This window comes from Osmia lignaria, chromosome 4 (assembly GCF_051020975.1).
Source record: "Osmia lignaria lignaria isolate PbOS001 chromosome 4, iyOsmLign1, whole genome shotgun sequence".
Taxonomy (NCBI): domain Eukaryota; kingdom Metazoa; phylum Arthropoda; class Insecta; order Hymenoptera; family Megachilidae; genus Osmia; species Osmia lignaria.
The window spans coordinates 6,671,978-6,693,601 of record NC_135035.1 but is presented as its reverse complement, the minus strand read 5'-3'; the positions used below and the strand labels follow the sequence as shown (position 1 = coordinate 6,693,601).

General features: G+C 34.4%; 2 protein-coding genes across 2 annotated transcripts; both read right to left on the bottom strand.

Annotated features, from left to right (window-relative positions):
• Positions 1-3,738: 3,738 nt before the first annotated feature.
• Positions 3,739-7,754, bottom strand: ergic53 (lectin, mannose binding protein ergic53). The gene is made up of 10 exons (XM_034322249.2): positions 7,535-7,754; positions 7,060-7,116; positions 6,648-6,918; positions 6,467-6,566; positions 6,280-6,391; positions 6,029-6,200; positions 5,761-5,957; positions 5,498-5,688; positions 5,225-5,430; positions 3,739-5,153 (listed from the first exon to the last, which is right to left on the bottom strand). Exons 1-10 carry the CDS (start codon positions 7,701-7,703, stop codon positions 5,117-5,119), a joined length of 1,512 nt encoding a protein of 503 aa, XP_034178140.1. The 5' UTR covers positions 7,704-7,754; the 3' UTR covers positions 3,739-5,116.
• A 9,045-nt stretch (positions 7,755-16,799) lies between these two features.
• LOC117603580 (adenosine deaminase) lies at positions 16,800-21,369 on the bottom strand. Its single transcript, XM_034322913.2, has 4 exons — positions 21,011-21,369; positions 19,932-20,523; positions 19,446-19,769; positions 16,800-19,003 (listed from the first exon to the last, which is right to left on the bottom strand). The coding sequence occupies exons 1-4, from the start codon at positions 21,213-21,215 to the stop codon at positions 18,616-18,618; spliced, it is 1,509 nt and encodes a 502-aa protein (XP_034178804.2). The 5' UTR covers positions 21,216-21,369; the 3' UTR covers positions 16,800-18,615.
• Positions 21,370-21,624: the final 255 nt, after the last annotated feature.

Here is a 21,624-nt window from a genome sequence, read left to right as displayed (position 1 = left end):
AAGTTATCGTCGACGCCAGGCCAGCCCTAGGGGTTTTGCCACCTTACCCCCTCGCCCCTAAAATTTTTAGTCGGTTTAATATCACAAAACAATACAATTATTGTTTTTTTACCACTAGTTAACGATCGCAAGCGTTATGCAAAGGAGAAAACCCCTCTCTGTGACGAGAAACAATTAATAATAATTAAAATCGAATTCACTGTCGAGACACCCCTGTAAGCCGAGCAAAAACATCGTTGATCTATGCTCCTCGCGAAAGATTATAAATGTCATCATTCGTGGTGCTCCTTTTTCAGTAATAAATTCTTATTGTTCCTTGCTCGGTGGAGCTTGACGAGCAGAATGCCATCTAACTTCCTGTTCCGAGGGAGGACAACTTTTTGTCTTTGCTATACAAACGTTTTTTCCTTTGAGGGATGGAGAAAACTTACAATGTCATCATCAATTGTTTGTTTTAGATAAAATCATTTAAATTGTTTATAGAAAAGAAAAAGATTTTTAAACTACTCTCTTCCCCATCCCTCTAATTGTAGTACTGTGTTATTTATGAATTTAACAAATCGTGGGTTAATCGTCAATATCCAGCTAAACCAAGTGGTATATGAATAAAATCTTGAGGGATGTTCATAGGGGTTGATCCTGACCCAAGAAGACCCGATAACACGATCCTGACAAAATGCAGTGGAACCCCCTCGAATATGATTTTCAATCGGGTCACCCCAAAAGTGCGGCGAACTTTTAATCAATCGTATCGATGTACCCATTTCAGCGATTCGATCAACCAAATCGCTCGTAGAATTACATCCCCGTCGATCCTAAATCATTCTCCTCTATGAGACCCGTTACATAAATTCTGTTCAACGGGTATTGGTCCACATTTACACTCTGCCTTCGTTGTACATATTTATATGAATCTATTAGAAGATAACCGCCCCTACTCTCGTCATTGGCGTAAAAAGAGAGGGGTCAAGACCCCTGAAAATATGGTCAAAAATTCTAAAATTTCAGAATTTTCAAAAGTTTCAACATTTCTGAAATTTCAGAATACCAGAATTTCAAATTTCTTAAAAATTAAGATAGAATTAACAAAATTTAACACCTAACACTTAACAAAATCAAGGGATCAGATCCACCCCAGATAAAAGTTTTAGTTACGCCAATGACCCTTGCAGATGTACACGCACGATTGAATATAATATTTCGATTTGTCATAGTCCTGCAAGTCGCACTATCGATGATTGGACACGCAAAAGTGAGTTTCTGATTTATTGGAATGAGTTTTTGTAAATAGAAAGAGAAGAAGAAAAATGAAATTTAAATGAGCTTTACTGATACAATTGAAATTTTAGTAATATTGTTATCTATGGTAATGTATTGTTTAATACACTTTACCTAATTGATTTTATATGAGCACAAAAAATAGAGTGAACTTGTTAAGAATATTTTTTGATTAACCAATTTAATATTGTATTCAATATAAATTAATATTTCTCCTCCTGATGGGGATTCTTTAATCATTTTTACGATTCTCTCTTTCTTTCTTCTTTCAGATTTTACCATGCTAACAGAGGTTCCATGCCATTATATCACAGCAAGGGTAACTTTTGCTTACACAGTAAAGTGGTGTTAATTTTTTCTCTAAATTGTTATTCCAAGGTGAACTGTTTTTTTAACTTTCACCCTTCCGATTCATATCCACTTTGCTACGAAAATAATCTTACGCTTCGAAAACATGGAACAGTTTTTTCAAGAAAATATAAAATTTATTTTATATTATTATCATTTTTTTAATTTTACCTAGATTCTTGCAAAATACAATGTTACATATATTATTTTCTTAGCTTGTTTGAATTAAAATGAAATCAATTTGGATGAAAATATAGAAAAAAATATTCTTTATTGGTTTAAAAAGAGATTTATATTAAAATATCAATTTCAGAATTTTTATTGCAAAATAGCGTCCAATTATAGAAGATCCTTTGAAAAACGAAGTTTACTGAATATTTGTAGATGAAAAATGATAATAACCATACTAGCGGTCATTTTCACGAAACTTCTCCATTAATTTGCGAAAACATCGAATCGTCCCCGACAATTTTAATAACTCACGGTCGTAGGATAACGTTGGCGCAGTTCTGCGTCGGCCATAAAACACTTTACAACTTTGCCGATAAAAAAGTTTGAACAATTCAACCCCTGGGATCAATACCAGGCGGGTTTTGATTGGTTCGCACGCCGCCAATCAAGGCTGTTTGCTGCAATAAGGGTTGAATTCTACGGATTCTGCGCTACTAGACAAACGCTCTTATTGGTCGCGTGTTCGCCAAAGGGGTTGGTACATCCTGTTAGGGGTGAAACGTTCTGAGAAATGGACGACCTGACTAAAATACGCCGAATTTCCAATTTTTATTTTACCCCACCCCCTATTGCGTTTCCTTGGACGTATAATGTTTACTGCCAACGATGTTATTTTGCAATCGGAAAACCTTGGAAATTTTATTTGGATTCTTTTGAGAATTTCAATTTCGACGAGAAAAATGGAAGCCCTATTCTGACACGTTGATTGTCAAGGGCGCTAGTAGTGACCTAATCGTGAATTTAATATAATATTATATTGCTATGCAATGAAATGGAAAATTTAAATTGGAAAATGAAAAATTGCATGCCTAAAGTGACTAATTTTTCTTTATCAATATAGTACAATGATTTAAAATATAATTTTACAGCCATTTTTCATCAAAAATTGTTAAAACTCTACTTACTGATTATTTGCTAGAAAAATAATACAAAATATTTATTTTCGTTTATATAAGTGGATATGGATTTATATAACTGTCTAGTAACGAGTGAAGATCCGACATTTGTCGCATTGCAGACGCGCATCGGTTCCTCAGATTTTCCGAAAACAAAACCACTTCAACGTTTATTGAATTATTCGCAAGATTTAACCACGACCCCTTTTCTCTTCCTCGCCTCGTTTAACTCTGATTGTTACAAAGTGCACTAGCATCCTTGACTGAATAAGGGATGGGACATTTAAGCTTATAAATCGTAACTTTCGTCGACGACAGTTCACGATTTTCGGCTGTTCAATTGTCCAAAATACTGCTATTCTTTAGGAAATAACAGAAATATTTTCCAGTTAGTCTACTTTTGTGCTTTGAACTAACAGGACAGAAATTTTTAGAAAAATAAGAAATAAGCTTTTTAGATTTACACTAGTAATTTGTAGATAATATAAGGCGCAAGTAATTATTAAGGTCTCCATTCTATATTGGACGATGCTTCGATAAACAATTATAATATTATATTGTTCTATCAAAAATTATATGTTCAACAGAAAAGTATTGTATACTTTATGCTGATATCCACCCAGAATGTAACTTGAGTTAGACGATTCTAATTAGTCATCAGTTTTATTTTTAGTCAGAATGCTCTACTGTTCTACACTGCTCCATTTTACAAGCATAACACGCTATATTCTTCGATAAATTTAGTTTTTATTATTACTTTCTATTTTCTTATAAAATACCATACGATATTTGTTACAAAATAGCAACAGGATAAAAATTTGCTACTTTAACGTAGCAATACCTCAATAAAAATTCGCGCCCAATTTTATTTCCTCAAAAATTGAATAAAAAATTAAAAAAGAAAACTATCATTAGGCGTTGTGTCCAATAAAAGACTTCGAAAATTCATATCGAGATAAATTATGTCAAATGTGTTGAAATCTGATTGGGGTTTTTTCATAAGTGATTTTATTATCAGATATATTTTATCATACATTTATAATCTTCGATAAACTTTTACAAATGCAATAAGGTTGAAGAATACCGAGCTTCCGGATTGTTCGAGCTCCTTCTTCCTACGTTGCTATCTAATACACCGTATGTATACGCTTGTAAAGTACGTATTCACTTAGCGAAACATTCTCATCGTTCAGCATCATCTGTTTAACGTCACTTTTGCACAACATACAAGAATAAAACATAGGTAGTGATTGATGTTTCGAATTTAATAGAGCCATATCCATGATTCCTTATATTTAAGATTATACATGGTATTCCATGCAACTAGGCTACACCATAACTTTTAAATAATAAAAAAGATAGAAGAAATGTCATGAGGAAAAGTGAATGGTGTTGAATGAGGCACTGGAAGTGGAGGTGTTCCAAAGTTTTTAAGGTTGATTTCATTTTTTAAGCGGAACTGTATATTAGGTACTTAGGTATACTTAGGTCGAAAATTGATTAGTTCAAAAGATACTTTAGGGAAAGACCAACGTTTAAAAAAGTGTAGATGACCAACACCTCCATTTCTGAAGCCGATGTTCCATTCAACACCATTTACTATTGTCTATCTCTTAACTTTTAAAAGTTACAATTGACCCAGTTGCATGCGACAATCTGTTTATCTGTCACGTTTGAAACGCGATTCGTACCTAAAATACGATCATTCGCCTAAGGGAATGTAGTACCCGATTGATGCCTATCTTGTAAGAATAATAGAATCTTCTCAGAAAAAAGAAAAGTTATCGGCTTTTACTATTTGATATGCCAATTTCCAATACAAAATTCTATACATTTTACAACGCTTGTCGATAAATCAATATATAAAAAAAAACATAAGTATTATAAACAAAACTAGTAAAAAAAATTGATGTGCGCGTGGCACAAAACATTCTATATATATATTATACACAACCATCTAAACGAATTACGATAATGTTCGTTCCATTTTGAAAATCACTGAACGATCTCTTATAAAATTAGATTGTTCAGTTTAAATTTACATGTACTTTCTGCCATCTTTATACATCTATGCTCTCTGGTTTGTATTGTGAAATATCACACTTTCGAAGAAATAGTAAAATTATTGAGTTATACCAAGCTGAGCATTATCAATAATTACTTGGAGAGTAATTGTAACTCTCTATCGTGTTATGGTGTAGGTTTATCATGGATGAAGAATGTATTTATTGTACAAATGTTCAGCAAAATGCATACTTCACGAATACCATTAACAAGTGATAAAAATATCGAGTCAGTATGCAAAAACAGAAATTTGTTTTTGTACCCCTTACTTTTGCGCTGTAGAATCAGAAACAATATTATTAATATAATTTCTTTGCCTGGGCTTCTTTATTGTCCCTGTAAACAAAATCAATAAACATTTTAAAACGTTCTATTATTTATAATAACAAACCGAAGGAAATGCTTACCGATACATGCTATAACCTAAAAGAATGATCATCTGAATTGCGACAAAGAGCAAAAACATTGTTGTTGTCAAACAATTCGTTGCAGGACAGTCTCCTCCGCCGCTGTTTAATTTAGCATTTGCTTGTCCTATATCTCTTTTTAACGTATTAATTCCATCTCGCATTTCCGAAACTAGAGAATGATAATCATATCCCATTGGCTGGACCTGAACGAATACTTTCCGTAAAATACGTTGCAGAAAATAATAAATAAAATTAGGTATTTATAAACACCTGTGCGGTTGGGGCTCGGGCCTGATTATTAAGAACGAGATCAGTCTTGGAATATAGTTCGTTTATCGTAGATTGCATCTCTTTCGCTGTATTTATTAAATTATTCTGATTGCTTAACATATTGTCGACTTCTTGTCGACGTATAGTATCAACCAGTTGAACTTGTCCTGGTTGACCCCCGGTCGCAACACCTAACCATAAATATAACCTATAAAATATTTGTTTTTCTGACGAATGCGTTTACATCGAAAATGAAATCTCACCTCCCACTTGAAGCTGAGATATCAAACTGAGAGATCGTTCTTGTCTCCCAAGTATCTCATCTAATTTTCTATTAAGCTCGCGTAACGCATCAAACATTTGGCTTTGACCGGCGAAAATTTGTCGCAACTCCCTTTGATTGTCAGTTTCAAAATATTCTTCGAATTCTTCTTTCTCGCGATGTTCGTCCGGATGTTCTCTACAAAATAAAATGAAATAATTATAATTTGTGTTTATATATAATTTTATAATCCCAAATGATTTGTTCACCTCCGGTATTCCTCTTTTTGCTGGTCCAATTTCTTCTGATAATCCAAATATTCTTGCCTAAGCTTTTGTTGTTCTTGTAAGAATGCTTTCTGATCATCTGGCTTCGATTCTCCGGGAACAAATAGCGAATGCGTTAATAAATGCGAAACATCATGATCATCAGCCAAACCACCTTGAATAAATATTATATTAGAAGAACAATTGTAGCACAAAAAAATATTGTTTTAATTACTGTGTTGGATTATACATACCAGTAGCAGCAGAAACACCGAAGTATCCTCCTTCCGGTAGTATAGCATTTTCCACTCGGAAGCACATTTCATAATCTTGCTCGTTGTTCGTCATACCATTGTGGAATAATACCTTTAATTACATATTGAATAAAAATATTATGATACATTTATTAGTATAAAAAAACAAGCTAAAAAATATACGCACAGTTAAAGTATTCTGATAGTACTCAATTTTTGCTCTTGTAGCAAACGGTTTATTACGAAAATCTCGCAGACAGCCTGCAGATAACTGTGTTGTACCATCACTGTATAAAAATGAGGACAAAGGTTCATTTATTGAAAATTTAATTGCTACTTAATTAAAAATAGTCAGAAATGTAATTCACTTGGTATGATCAAAGGTCTTTGTGCCATCATTGAGAACTGCCATTATGTAGGGGTTGTTGTGTTTATTGTCATTATCAAAGGAATCAAAAAAGATTCCAAGACCATTCCACTGGTCAGAGCTACCGAAAACAGTACCATTGTAAGCACCCTTTGAACTAGTATACCAGAATGCTAAACCATCTGCTCCAATTCTGCCCCTTCCTGTTACTCTAAATATCAATTCAACCTCCCACCAGCGAAAGTTAACAGGTTGCTTGACCCAAATAGCACCTAAACATCATTTTAAGTCTTCATTTAATACAGATAAACATTCCAAGACATTCAAAAAACAATTTATATTAAATATATTCTTTCGTCTTTATTGATAATATAAAGATTCTTATAATGTAACCATAATTATATTTTATATACCTTTCTGACTTCTTAAAGATGGAGCCACTCTTACATTTTCTGCACTAGCAATTGCATCTAAAACAAAAACAATACTTTTCTGTGTGTAGAAACATTAAAAAATTATTAGCAATTTAAAATATAATAATAAAAGAAATCATAAAAACAATAAGCTCATATGTATCTGAATATTCAATACTGAAATATAAAATTGAATTTACTCATTCAGATAGTTGATTATAATTAATTTATGTTATTTTCAGTTTTAAGACTAACTAAATAGAAACCTCAAATGTAAATAAAAACATCTGTTCTGCCAAATAATATCATTTTCGTGTGTAAAAAGTATCTGCAGTTAAGAAATTTGATAAGAATTGTATTTTGAAAGGCAAATAACGATGCATTGCATTTAAATATTCAAAAAGCCGAACATTCGAAATAACATACGGAAGTGTTATACAGTACGAGAAATTGGTTAGGTTTTAAATTTACTTACTTCCCCCGTATTCCCAGAAAGGCACACTTCCATCTTTTTGTGCAAGATAAGGTGGCTTAAATGAGTATTTGTATTCGAATTTCCGATTAGGTATCTCACCGAAGATCGTACATATTAAAGAAAATACGTGAAAAATGAAAAGCCACCTCACCTCGGCAGCCATCTTCATTTCGAATGTTGAAAGTAGATTGACCGCGGTCGACCGTATAACCGGTGAGACGATTGGTAGTATCCTTTAAATTCTCTTTATGATTGGTGTTTTATCAATGACGTGTCAATTTTATAGCCTCATTTAAAAAATGCTCTCTATCACCCTCTTTATTATAAATTCATTATTATAGATATTTAATTATAGTACAGTACTTCAATAAAAGATTGCTAAAAAAACATTTCATGGTTTTTTATCAGAAATATTTCTTGCGTTCGAATCACGTTCGTCTGCTTTTGTAGACGTGTCATATAAGAAACATGGCGCTATCAGGAATGAAGTGTCAAACAAATTTTGCGATAGTAACCATTTAAAATATAACTGAAAACAACTATAAAAGTGATGCAAGTGTTGGAAACTTAACCCTAACAAAATTCCCAGAAATGAGTTCTCAAATTACGTCGTCATTACTGAAAAGATTGCAAAGAAATTTGAAAGATGTGTTCAGAAGGTCCTAAAGAAAGTTAGTCTGGTCCTTATATTACCCAAATCGTCAAAAAGTCATAAAATATTGAAATTGGTGTTTGTCCACGGTCAGGAAAATGGCGGATTGGACTCATCTGCGTTAATTTATTCGTAATATCAACATTTTTACGAATCATATGTCCAAATCGACACCAGACCAACATTCTTTGGGTCAAATAGAGCAAAACGAGTCTTCGTTTAGAAAAATAGTAAGAACTACGATTTCGTTTATTATTCAAACGCAAAAGACGTCAAAAAGGTAAAACAGACCACATATTTAGTTCCTCATTTTTTCTGTAGGGCGCAGTTCATTCGTTTTTTGCGCTCGACCGCGCGATCATTCGCAGATCCTGTATGTGACGCGGCTTTGACACTATTAAAATATTATATTAAATTGTGTATTAGGTATCAAAAACACAAAAAACAGAAGACAAAGTTGAAGAGAAGACTGGAGTCATGATTTCTGACATCATTTCCACATTGTCTTCCGAAATGCGTAAGCTGAAGATTTATACCCTATTTTGTCGATACAGATACGAATTAAAATAACATATTTCTCATTTATTCTGCTTTTATAATGATAATTTATTAAATACCATTAATATTTTATGTATTTTTCTATCTTCTTTCCTATATTTCGGTGCTTTAAGTTGAAAAAAGCAATCTTAACCTTATTTCAATATGGCGTTGATAATTTTCAAGGAACTTTTCCCTTATTTTAGTATTAAAGTTTCGAAGCAACTTGAAACTTCTATCAATGACTGTGATTGGTCGTTCGTTATGGCGTCTTCCCATTTCGACCAATCAGATTCGTCGTTTAAGGGTGAGGTGCGCGAAGTGTGGCGTAGTCCTCTCCGAAGCTTCGTCCTTTCACGTGTCTGCAACAGGTAAGGTTAAATTATCTTCAAATATTAAATTAAATTGCCTCTCAGGTGATAGAAGTACAAAAAACAGAAAGAAACATCAAAGAGAAGTCTAGATTCTTGATCTTTCACATTAATTCGGTGTTTTCTTCAAAAATACGCGAGCTGTTTGCGAAAATGTTTGCTCTTGCCGCTAATGCACAATGAGAATGGAATAGCAGAATCTGAATTATCTTTATTATATCGTTAAATTCCTAAACATTATTGAATATTTGTAGTACTGTTTTACACAATTTGCTGTTTTTAATATAATAACGTTTTTTCTTGAACATTGCTCAGGTATCGGCCATCGGCCGACAACGGAATATACCGAAGAATGCCGAAGCGGTGCCGACCGGTCTTCGTCGGAAAGGAAGGTCTCGCCATTTCTCTCGCGAACGTCGAAGTGGTAAGACGTGTTGAGAGCATCCTTCCGCATAAGTAGTAGGTATGCATTGTACCTATTAAATTATTTTGCATAAATTATAGTTCGATTATTTATTAATAATAAATTTATTATTGTTGATTAAATTTTATTTACATAAATTCCTATTTCTTTTTTGTTACAGATATTTGATGGATATTAAAAGGACGCAATGACACCTGATATGGGTTTGACATAGAATTTCGTAAAAATTTATTATTTTAATTTATTGTAATCAATTATTAACATTTAGCATTACTGTCGTTTTATTGAGTCGTTAACTGTAAGCATTTTTGATAATTAATTGGTACCAAGGTACCAAGAAAGAAAAGATTAGAGATATTTTTTTTCTTTAATCAATTCATAGAAAAAGAATAATTAATTTTTCATTTTATTAAATAATCTTGTCTGTTTAAATATGATTAATTATTGGACTTTGTTTATTGAAAAGAATTTAGACAAGTTATGAATCACGACGTAATAGAATTTTCAACAATTTTTAGGGTGCTTACAATTTTAACAACAGAAATCCACTACTTTAATAAAATAGTCTATTATATTTATTTAACTATGATTTTCTATCCATATAATATCCATTGAAATAATTATTAAAAATTATTTAAAACATTTCATTATTACAATATAATCTAGGATCAATATTCAACTTGAATAATATTCGTGTTCGTTGAAAATATTTCACGAACACAGATATTTTCATTTACACGTAATAACAGTATTTCCTGAACGAACGTTCAATAAGAAGAATGTTTGTTTTGTATACTTCCACCCATCCCCAACCTCCTCACTAATCTTTTCTTCCAGGAATTGTTGTGGCCGCGCGCAAGGCGGTCGGTAGAGTCAGTGTTTGTACGAACATATTTCCAATGTTTTGATTTTTTCAAGGGTGAACTGCCCCTGAATAGAGTTGCGTTTGTACAATTAGGAATCACGCGAAAGTAGAGTCAGTGTTTGCTGCGTATTATAAAATATTTTCTAGAGCATCGCGGCTCTGATTTTTCTTTTTCCATCGCGAAAGTAGAGTCTCTATAATTGTTCGCCGGAAATTATTCACGGTCGCGTTATTAGTATTTCATATCTTGATTTTTATTTTTAATTCTTTTTTTTTTAATTACTCGATATATCCGGTATTAGAGTCAGTGCACCACTGAAGAGGAGTCTTGGGTGTTGCTCCATAAGGAAAGAGTGTAAGTATCTTATTAGTTTATTTAATTAATTTTAATTGAAATAGAATAATTTACAATTTCAATACTTGATAATTGAGAGATCTTCTTAATTGCTATTGCTAATATTTTATAAAATTCAATTTCATATATAATTTTATTAGAATAAAAATTGATAATTTGCAAAATTAACCGTAATTCTTTTTTGTTTTGTTACAGATGAATTTTTTTATTTTGCCGAGTTCCTGGATATCCTGATGATGGCTTTCTTCACGACTTCCGTCTTGGTACGTCACAAAATTGCTTTTTATTAAAATAGAATAATTTTCAATTTCAACACTTGATAATTGAGATTTCTTTATAATTGCTAATATTTTATAAAATTCAATTTCATATATAATTTTATTAGAATAAAAATTGATAATTTTCAAAATTAACCGTAATTCTTCTTTCTTTGTTACAGATGAATCTTCTCCTACAAGGCAGCCTCCTACCTGGTGTTGTCCATCCTCCTACTTGACTGTCGGAAGAAGAGTATATCTGCGAACGGTGAGTCGCATGTTTTATGGTTCCTCTGGTGCCCAATCATGTCGTAGGACGAATGGTCCGAATCGACACGGGTTACCAGTTGTATACGTGCTTGGCAAGCATAGTGACCATGGGTATGATTATACCCATGAGTAGTAACATTTTTATTGTTTCATTTCATTTAGTTTAGGCTAGGTCTTCTTGTACTCCGCGTTTTAATATCATATCAATTCCACATATTCCAATAGATATTTATGAAATATATGAATGCTCTTAAATGTTCTTAAATGTTCTTAAATGTGGAATTAGAGTATTTGAATGCCGAAACAATTTTATTTAGTTTGTCTGTAATAGAGAAGTCAAATACTATCTGACTTAGTTATTGCGATGGTTCAAAGCAATATAATATTGATAGTATTATGTAATATGTATACTGGATATACATATTAATGATGTTATTACATTGATTTAATTACATTTTGTATATTATAAATTCAAATATAATTTGAGAATTTTCTAAAATTTCATTTATTCAATAGCGAAGTTTAACTTACTTAAACGTTCATGAAAAAATGAACAATTTATGTGCAAGAAGACAATTCGTGACGGGTAGATTTCCAAGTCAGAGTAATCTATTTCAACACATTTTGCGTATTCTTGAAAATTTACTCTGAGGAGGGAGTCGCCCGAGGATGTTTTAATTTTTTATTAATTTTCACAATATATTCTTTTTTCATTGTAAAGAATTTTTAATTAGTCATTTTGCTTTTAATAAAATATCAAATTCAATTTTGACATTAAATTCCTTTTTATTAGAGGTTTGCTTTTATTAAATTAGTGTTGCGAGAAATTTCCGACGCGAGAGTAAATATGACGATGCACTGACTAGTATTCGGTGGGAATCCTTTTGGTTTTTAATCTCAATCCTATGTATTATTTAATTAATCAAATTAGTTACAAGGATTCCGCGGCATAAGACCGTGAACACCATCTCTGGGAGATATACCCATGCATTACTAGGCCTTTGCAGGCGCAGCTTTAGAATACGGAACATATGAAAATATGTTACCATATTCTAAACTGTAGTCCTTTTGTCTATACTATGGGCGTCCGCAAATCTGACACCGTTGGATGCAACGTGTTGGACGGGCGGGTAGCGCTCTTAGCGAAGGGGTGCACTCTGTCCTGGCGTTACGACGTCCAGGCGGGGTGGGTGGTATGTAGCGTCTGGCGTAAGTCTAGGGGGCGTGAGACCCTTCGTTGCCAGCTGATATTAGCAGTGCACCATGTTTGCGTCATAGTTGCTCTATTTTACTTTTCAGTATTTGTTCTTAAAGCTTTATATTTACAAAGTCGAGTCACTTTTATTAAAATAGTGAAATATTAGCCCGTTAGATGTTTATGTATTAATCATGTTTGTAGATCAGGATTTTCAGGTTTAATCCCTTCCGTGTTTATTGCCAAAGTCCATTCACGTGCCCAGGTGCTACTTGGATGGGTAGAGGCAATGGGCACGATGACCTAGTTCATAAGAATAATAATTAATAAGCGGCTGGCATTGTGTTAGTATATCGTGCACGACGTAATTTCCACATATGGTGTGTGTGTTTTTAGGCTGTGGGATTGCGTCGGTTTAATAACTTTTTCATTTAACTTTTAATTTGAAATAATGTTTTATTCAACAAGATGTACAATGAACGTACAAACCAAATAGTATTATTACCATTACTATTACCATGATTATTATCACTATTATGAAATATTCTATATCAAAGTCGTTAATTAAATTTTGTAATTATCATTATACGCAATGATTGCTAGCCTTGTCAGACGATTTCAGTGAAAAATGGTACGTACCGTAGAGTGTGATGTGAGATGAAACTCGGGTGACGGAGGCGTCCCGGGACGTTCTCCCTAGTTTAGGTTCTTGCGCCCGGGTGGAGTGTATGGGGGTCGTGGAATGAATTTTTGTGAGAATGTGATTTTGCCTTTTTTAAATATAGCGTCAGGTAGGTAGGTAGTATACCTTCTGGTGTGTGTGATAGATTGTAAGTAGGTAGGGCCGGGACAGGTTATCACAGTCTCTTGTTCGGGTAGGCGCGATTTCGCGTGATCAACCTGTACCTGGAATATATTTGAAGAATTGACGATACAATCGATACGAACAGAGTATGTCGTTCGCCTTCGATACTATCTGTACAATATTTCAAATTTTTGGCGACTTCACAAGTCGTCATACGCGATCGCGATGGCACGAAACGCACAAGTTCTGCTCGAGCACGGCACGTGTGCACGAACAACGACTTATAGAAAGTCCTTTTTCGTCCACGTGTCAATTAGAGTTTCGCGATTTTTCTTTTTTGTTCATTGTTTTTTTTTTGTTTTGCGAATTTGCAAGTCTCGAGCTTTAGATATAAGTTTCAGGTGGGTGGACCGCCCGAAGAAAGAAAAAGCTATATGCCGAAGCGCCCCGACAAACTGTCTCTCAAGAGGGGAACTACTAATGATTTTGCATCCTTTTGCAAAAAAGGATGGGAAATCATTATCGTTACTACTTTGTCACTGTGCTTGCCTGTAGTTGTAGTTTTGTAATTTCAGGAGAAGAGGGGGCCCGTGACCCCCATGATTTTGGGCAAATCGCGTTTTCAATTTAGTGTTGCGAATATTGACCACGGTTCAATTTAGTGTTGCGAATGAATATCGATCACGGTTCAATTTTATGTTGCGTATGCATGATTATCGCGATTTTCATTTAGTGTTGCGAACTTTAAATATCGCGTTTCTTTCTTGCATTGCTTTAAAATAGAATTTAACTTTTCAATGTTGATTGCTTTAAGATTTTTGAGAGTTTTGCTTTTTAATGTTCATTGCTTTAGTGTTGCGAGTAAAAGATTCACGGTTTGAGAATCCCCTTTTTTTGCATTTTAATTGCATATCTGTTAAAGATAGCGTTGCGAATGACATTAGCGCGATTGTTTCCCAGTGTTGCGACTTATAAATACGCGATTGCTTTGCATTAGTTTATAGAGTTCCCTGCTAATTAGTGTTGCGATAATGAATATTCGCGCGGTTTGCATTAGAGTTGCGATATATGATGAAATGCCCAGAAACGATCCAGTGGAGTTGCCATGGTCCATAAGGCAGCTATGGACCAGCTGCCGCGATACAGCCTTGGATTGGCTGTACCCCTTTTTTAGATTAGTGTTGCGTCTTACAAAATTCGGTAGATTTGAGTAGTGTTGCGTTACAGTTCGCGTTTTCTCTTTTTTTCTTTTTTTCAGCTTAGTGTTGCGCATAATGGAGCAGCCTTCACGTGTACGCTTTTGCACATATTATATAATTAATGAAATTAGTGTTGCGAGTAAAAAATTCACGGTTTGAGAATCCCCTTTTTCTGCATTTTAATTGCATGTCTGTTAAAGATAGCGTTGCGAATGACATTAGCGCGAAAGTTTCCCAGTGTTGCGACTTATAAATACGCGATTGCTTTGCATTAGTTTATAGAATTCCCTGCTAATTAGTGTTGCGGTAATGAATATTCGCGTTTTGCATTAGAAATGCCCAAAAACGATCCAGTGGAGTTGCCATGGTCTATAAGGCAGCTATGGACCAGCTGCCGTGGTACAGCCTTGGATTGGCTGTACCCTTTTTTTAGATTAGTGTTGCGTCTTACAAAATTCGGTAGATTTGAGTAGTGTTGCGTTACAGTTCGCGTTTTCTCTTTTTTTCTTTTTTTCAGCTTAGCGTTGCGCATAATGGAGCAGCCTTCACGCGTGCGCTTTTGTACATATTATATAATTAATGAAATTAGTGTTGCGAATGAATTCGCGATTGTTATTAAATTTTGTACCTTTTTGCATTTATTAAATTAGTGGAAGTAACTATGACTCGCATTCGGTGGGAATCCATTGCTAGTCAAGGATTCCGCGGCATAAGACCGTGAACACCATCTCTGGGAGATATACCCATGCATTACTAGGCCTTTGCAGGCGCAGCTTTAGAATACGGTACATATGAAAATATGTTACCATATTCTAAACTGCAGTCCTTTTGTCTATACTATGGGCGTCCGTCAATCTGACACCGTTGGATGCAACGTGTTGGACGGGCGGGTAGCGCTCATAGCGAAGGGGTGCACTCTGTCCTGGCGTTACGACGTCCAGGCGGGGTGGGTGGTATGTAGCGTCTGGCGTAAGTCTAGGGGGCGTGAGACCCTTCGTTGCCAGCCGATGTTTTGTCATAGTTCAGAATGTTTGCAATTTTGAAATTAGTGTTGCGTGTGATTTCGGTTTGTTTTATAGGGTTTGCTTAGGGATTGCTCTTATGGGCAGTCAAACTTTTCTTTTCAGGTTCCCCTGTACCCTCCCCCCACTGCCATGCCCCCATTCTTTTTTCTTCCCATTTTTTAATTTTGAAAATTTTGAGCATTCGGTTATTGGAAATACTGTTAAATAATATATGAATTTAATGTTTTCAGGATATTATTAGATACGATATAGTTTTAAATAGAACTTTATTCAAAGTTTTATTTAAAATGAAAGTTCATTTTATTTTGTGGTGATTGGTGATAAATTATTTCAAGGAATATTTGTTCATTCGAGATAGCTTATTAAATTTTAATTTTACTTTATTTAAACAAAAGTAGTGGATAATTGTTGTTCGAGTTGTTCAGTTTTAATTTTTGATCGCGATGTTTCGTTTCAAGCTTACGGAAAAGCTAATTAAATTACTTTTATAAATTTTCAAATTCTTTTTCTGAAAAGCAAAGTCCACTCGTGATTTTCTTTTGAGTTTTTCCATTTACAATAAATTTGCATTGAAAGGTGTATTGAATAATATAATGCAATGAAGTCGAGTAGAGTCGTGGTTGTACGTACTATACATTGCAGTAAAACCATTTGTTTCAATTAAAATATTGTGTGTTATTTGTCGCGAAATAAACGAATATTAAATACAATAAAATGAAATAATTAATGTTCTTAACTCAAATCACTTAACTCAAATATATATTTTTCTGAATTTCTTTCTCTTTATTTTGGTACTGAAGTTTGCTTGGAATTTATATTTCGTATCAAATTGATTTTCAGTTATTAACAATCACTCTGACGTTTATAAAATTTTATTGTTACTAATGTATCTTCTTTCCAGCTGTTAATTTTTCTTTGTCTTTATCTGGATTCAATTAATCAGTTTCTGTTACAGAGAAATATCTTTATAGGAAGTATGAAATAATAATATCGGATAATCGATTGGAAGAAATGTAATATAAAATCTAGCGTCCATAAATGGAGTTCAATGTATCCAATTAAGTAAAACAAGGTGAAAATGATTGAAAAGGAAAAATGATTCTTATAAGTGGTAATATTTAAACCGTACTATTTTCGAAAATTGTATTTAATCCTTTTCTGTTTGTTTCAGGCAGGTTGTAAATTTATGATTAAGGCTACATGAGCCTTATTTTCTTAAATTAAGCTTAATCCTTTTCAGTTTTATTTTAGGAAGTATTCTGGTGAGGACAACAAAATCAACAAATTCATTGGACTTATTTATGTATATAGTCATTAAGATGTAATCGTCAAATACTGCAGTGTTTAATTAGGAAGCGTTAGATTTAAGCGAATTTTTAATATAATTACGAGCGCTCGTATAGGTACCTATTTTTAGTAGTATAAGTATGTAGGACAAATATGCAATTGCATATTTATTAATTACAAATCTGTAATCAAAATCAAAATTAAAAAATGTTGTGATACAAATAAAAAGCAAAAATCTACGTAAATATATGTATAGATAAGTAGATAGGTAGGTAGTAAATAAAAATAATGCTCCTTTTGTTGTTCGTTTGCACAACAGTCGAAACGTTTTGCAAATGTGCATCAAGAGGATGATGGTATTGAATAAAAATAAAAATTTGCATAAATGGAGGGTGGATGGGATGAGGTAGGGCGGGTCTCCACCCGCAGCAACCTCCCCGTGGTGAGACCTGGGAAATCGTTATTATTTGATGAATTATTAATAATTGCATCATTATTTCAATGGTACACTTATTAATTATGCAGCAAATAATACGAGCGAATTGGCTGCGAAATTTATGGTTTTTTTTTCTATTTAATCTCTGTTATATTTTTGTCAGGAACTATGCCTTTGAGGTTCTGAATGCATGGTGTATGCGAAAAGTGACGTAGTATAACATGCCGTTAGTTTAATGCAATAACTGACCTAATTTTCAATGAAACGTGGGCTGTTTTACCGACGCGGAATTCGGAGTTCGGCCTCAATGTTTAGCACTCTATAGCCACCTAGTGGTAGATTGCCGCTATTAACGAAGTTTAAACAGTTCAAAGCTTGCTTACGCGTTTCCTGCGTAGTAGTTGACTTCCTGAACTTGTTAGAAGTGCTGTATAGATAAGATGCCTCAAATAATGCCTTTCAAATGCCTTGAAAGAAATAAAGATGAACTATTCATCTTTATCTGTGGAATCAAGGTATTTCATTATCAACTTTTTATTACAATTCAACAGCACACTGTTAGATGGTGCTGGTAACATCATTTTCAAAGTAATAGCATTCCAAATCAGACGTTTGGGTATTGCGCCCTTTTGTAGTCGGTTAATTTTCACGTATATTCACACCCTCTCATTAAGCGGTAATTCTATTCGTTATTTTCTTCTTTTTCGTTTGTATACAGACAACAAAAAAGTGCGTATTGCATGGCTTTCAATAGGCAGTCTACAGGCGACGATTTAATTATACGGTCACGCGAACGGAAGGAAAGGGATTTTAAATGAAATTAAATGACGCGTATGAGACATGTTCGCGAAAAAACGACTTCCAGGTAAATCACGTTCTATCCTTGAATAAAATAAATTATATCGGGAACCGGTTTTATTATCAATTCGTTATTGGCGGTTATTGTTATGATTCAGTTTCAGGATATGAATGTACCACGTATAACGTGCGAATATAATTACAAGCCATTGACGCGCAATGGAGATACTATTTGAAACAATTTAGAATTATGTTAATTCGATGTAAGCATTAGCTTCGAAGCAATGACTATCTATTTGCTAAAACGCTATACGTATTCTAATTCATTTGGTTTATTCATAAACTTGAACGCATATATAAATTTTGAAATGCATTTTAGAAAGTATTTAATTTTTAAATGCAGAAGTCACGATAAATAATTGTTATAATTAGACTGCGAATATTTATGTAAATTATAACCATGAATTCCTAAATATCCACAGACCAGTCACAATATTACCATTACCTGTATCTCATTGAATACCTATCAAGTCATTTGTACACTCTGCAGTCAATACCATTTGAATTATTCTCCATGTATAAGTATAAATTATCTATTTATAGTCCTAGAGTTTGTTATTAGCCACAGAACCCACAAAGGTGTCCCATTTCTTTTCCCAAATAGCAAATGCATCCTTCTTTTCAGCATCAGTCATGCTGCTGTAAGAAATGGAATTCATGGCCAATTGTTTGAGTGCTTTGAGATCGGAATGGGCGGACATCAGTGCCATGAAGGCCTGGTAGAAGTCGTAAGAGAGCGCCTCTGCATCCCAGAAGCCGGGATCGTCGTTCGATATCACTACCGGATATCCTTCGGCGAACAGGACCTTAGCTGGGTGATTTCTCATATCATCTACGAGCTTCAGGACTTGATTGGAGATAGGGTTCACTTCTATAGCGATGTCCAATCGCTTGGTCATTTCCATGAGGAAAGGGTGAGAGGACAATGCATACCTATAATAAAAATTGGATAAATTCAAGATATAAACGAGCATTCTTGGTAAGCAGATTCGTCTCAAATGAAATTTTAATAATTTTAATAAATCATAGATATTGCAATTTTTAAGGAATTCAGTATTAAGCTATACATTTATAAAAAGAAATTAGTCATTTATTTTGATCTAATCTTATCTTGATCTAATTCATTGGGTACACTAGATAATTATATATCTATTTAAGATTAAAATGTTAAATGTCCGCTTGTTACATAAGCGGAACTCACTCGAACCATATTTAATTTTTTTAAATAGAGTACGAAGAAAAGTTGACTTACATCATTTAGAAAGAGATAATTCAAATAATTAGGCAACATATTAGAAATTTAATTAAAAAAGTTAAACGATAGTATGCCATTTGCAAAATTCTTCATAATTAAATGAAACAGTCTTTTACTTACCCATGACCAATGCGTCGAGAATTGAACAAAATAGCATCAACAAGATTCTCGTCGGTCGAAGAACCCAACCACTTCGTTTCTCCCGCGTGGAAGAAGAAATTTATATCTCGATCCTCGGCGTTCTTTATTATCTCCGCGAAATACTCGAGAGTATGGCCTTTGTCTTCCTGACCGACTAGATCGAACCCAGCCACGAAATTCGGATACAATTCTCGCAGCCTTTTTAAGATCTTCATGTATTGCTTTGCAACCGTCAGATTACCGGATCGACTGGGCGCATAAATCAATTTCGCTCCAACGAAATCCGGATGTTCTTCCTTGAATCTGAATAAAGGATAAATCTTGATAAACCCTGATCTCTTCAGCTATACATTTGTTGTACGAAGCATAGATGACCCTTACTGAATTTTATAATGAAGAAAATGAACAATTCTGAAGAATTAACGATGAAGATTGCAGGAAAATGAATAACGAATGATTACTAGCCTTTGGGTAAGATTCTTGTAGATGCCAACCAGATCTTCGGGTTGATAATCCGTACCCTCGAAATCGTATAAAGTTGGCAAGGTGGATCTCAGCTCAAGATACATCACATTGTCCTCGTGAAGCTGTCTGAGAGCTTCGAGGAAGTGATCTTCATAAACAGGTCTATACGTTAACAAAGGATCGACGAATTTGAAGATGTCCAAGAACTTGGACCACGCTTTATCCACATTCGGGTAGTCTCGCTTAGGATCGGAACAAATCATCGACATCTTCTTCATGATCATATTGTTGACACCGGTGCCTCGGATCGGATCCTCTCGCACCTTCTTCAGCAGCTCCCAGTCGCATGTCTGATCCGGTTCCCGGAAGAAATGTAGCCTGATATTACTACCGTTGCCGCAGATGTATAAATCGTCCCGGAAGGTGATGTTATGATAGATGTAATCGGCACTGACGATGGCCGTATCGTGAGCGTGCAACACTGCACCCTTCGGCATCAGACGAAGCAATTGAAAGACTTTCGATCGATCAATGTACTTCCTCGCCGAGATGAAGTTTTGTGCAGGGGCGAACAGCTCCGGGTTCTTGAAGGCTGAAAGAATTTGTAAGAAAAGGGGTATGCAGATTGGAGAGGAGAAACGTGTCCGGTTTGCGAAATCTGGGCTCAAGTACGATTCTTGACAATGAAAATAGTGAAAGACAGAAGGAACCGTGGAATCGTAAATCGTTATTTCACACGATTCTTCTTTTATTCGAAGATAAGATTTCGTTTGAAGAGCTGAGATTAAAGAATTGTTTACAAGATAACATCTGAATTAGAGATACTGGTAGAAGAAACTCAAACCTTTTGAATACATTGATAAACGTAGAAGATAACTGACTTTCTTATTTTCAAATAATTATACATATTCAAAACTAATCCATCAGATTCGAACCTACGATATACTTCAATCCCACCTCTACTTACAACATAACGTAACGACGAATCGAGTAGCACGTGTTACTTATTAAACTGGTTTCCTAGATGTTCGCGATTGCATATTTGATTGGAGAGAATCTAGAAAGAGCGTAAAACGAACCAGCGTCTAATTCTTCCCTCTTCGCTTTCATTAAGATCTTGTTGGCCTGCTTTTCGACATCGTTCAAGTTCAAATTGGACCCTATCATCAGCCGTTGCTCGTACTCTAGTATCTCCTCCCGAAGGGCTTTGTAATTCCCTAAAGGTAACAAGTTCACGTGCGCCGAAACGAGCAACGTTATTAAGGAGAATATTAATTGCTTCATGATCTCTGCACGTCCGATGAATGCCGTTCCTTGTTGACGTTTCGACACAGACTAGAGCTCGCCTATTCGATCCAGTCACTTCGAGTGTTTGCACTCTACTGACTGATCGTTTCTCCTAACAGCATCGTGATACCTTCTTGTTAGCAAGCATGTGTCGGTAACATAAGGCTTGACACTTCAACGCTACCATTACAACGCTACTTCTTTCCACTTGGTACACCGAATTCCCAGGGAGCAGTGTGTAATTTGTTTCCAAGAATCGGAAGTATGTACCCATTGGTATAATTAGGCAATCTTTGGTCTTTTCTTCTGTAGTCTCATTTTGATAAAAGTAAATATATTTAGCAAAGTTAAGGTGACTCATCCCAGTTACACTAAGGATTGTGTGTATATTTTTATTTTCTTCTTT

Coding starts and splice junctions, on each gene's coding strand:
- ergic53 (XM_034322249.2), bottom strand. CDS start 7,703: ATGAAGATGGCTGCCGAGGTGAGGTGGCTTTTCATTTTTCACGTATTT. Junction 6,567..6,647: donor AAGACCTTTGATCATACCAA/GTGAATTACATT, acceptor ATTTTTATACAG/TGATGGTACAACACAGTTAT. Junction 6,392..6,466: donor ACTATCAGAATACTTTAACT/GTGCGTATATTT, acceptor ATGTAATTAAAG/GTATTATTCCACAATGGTAT.
- LOC117603580 (XM_034322913.2), bottom strand. CDS start 21,215: ATGAAGCAATTAATATTCTCCTTAATAACGTTGCTCGTTTCGGCGCAC. Junction 19,770..19,931: donor TACAAGAATCTTACCCAAAG/GCTAGTAATCAT, acceptor TCCTTTATTCAG/ATTCAAGGAAGAACATCCGG. Junction 19,004..19,445: donor TCTCGACGCATTGGTCATGG/GTAAGTAAAAGA, acceptor TTTTTATTATAG/GTATGCATTGTCCTCTCACC.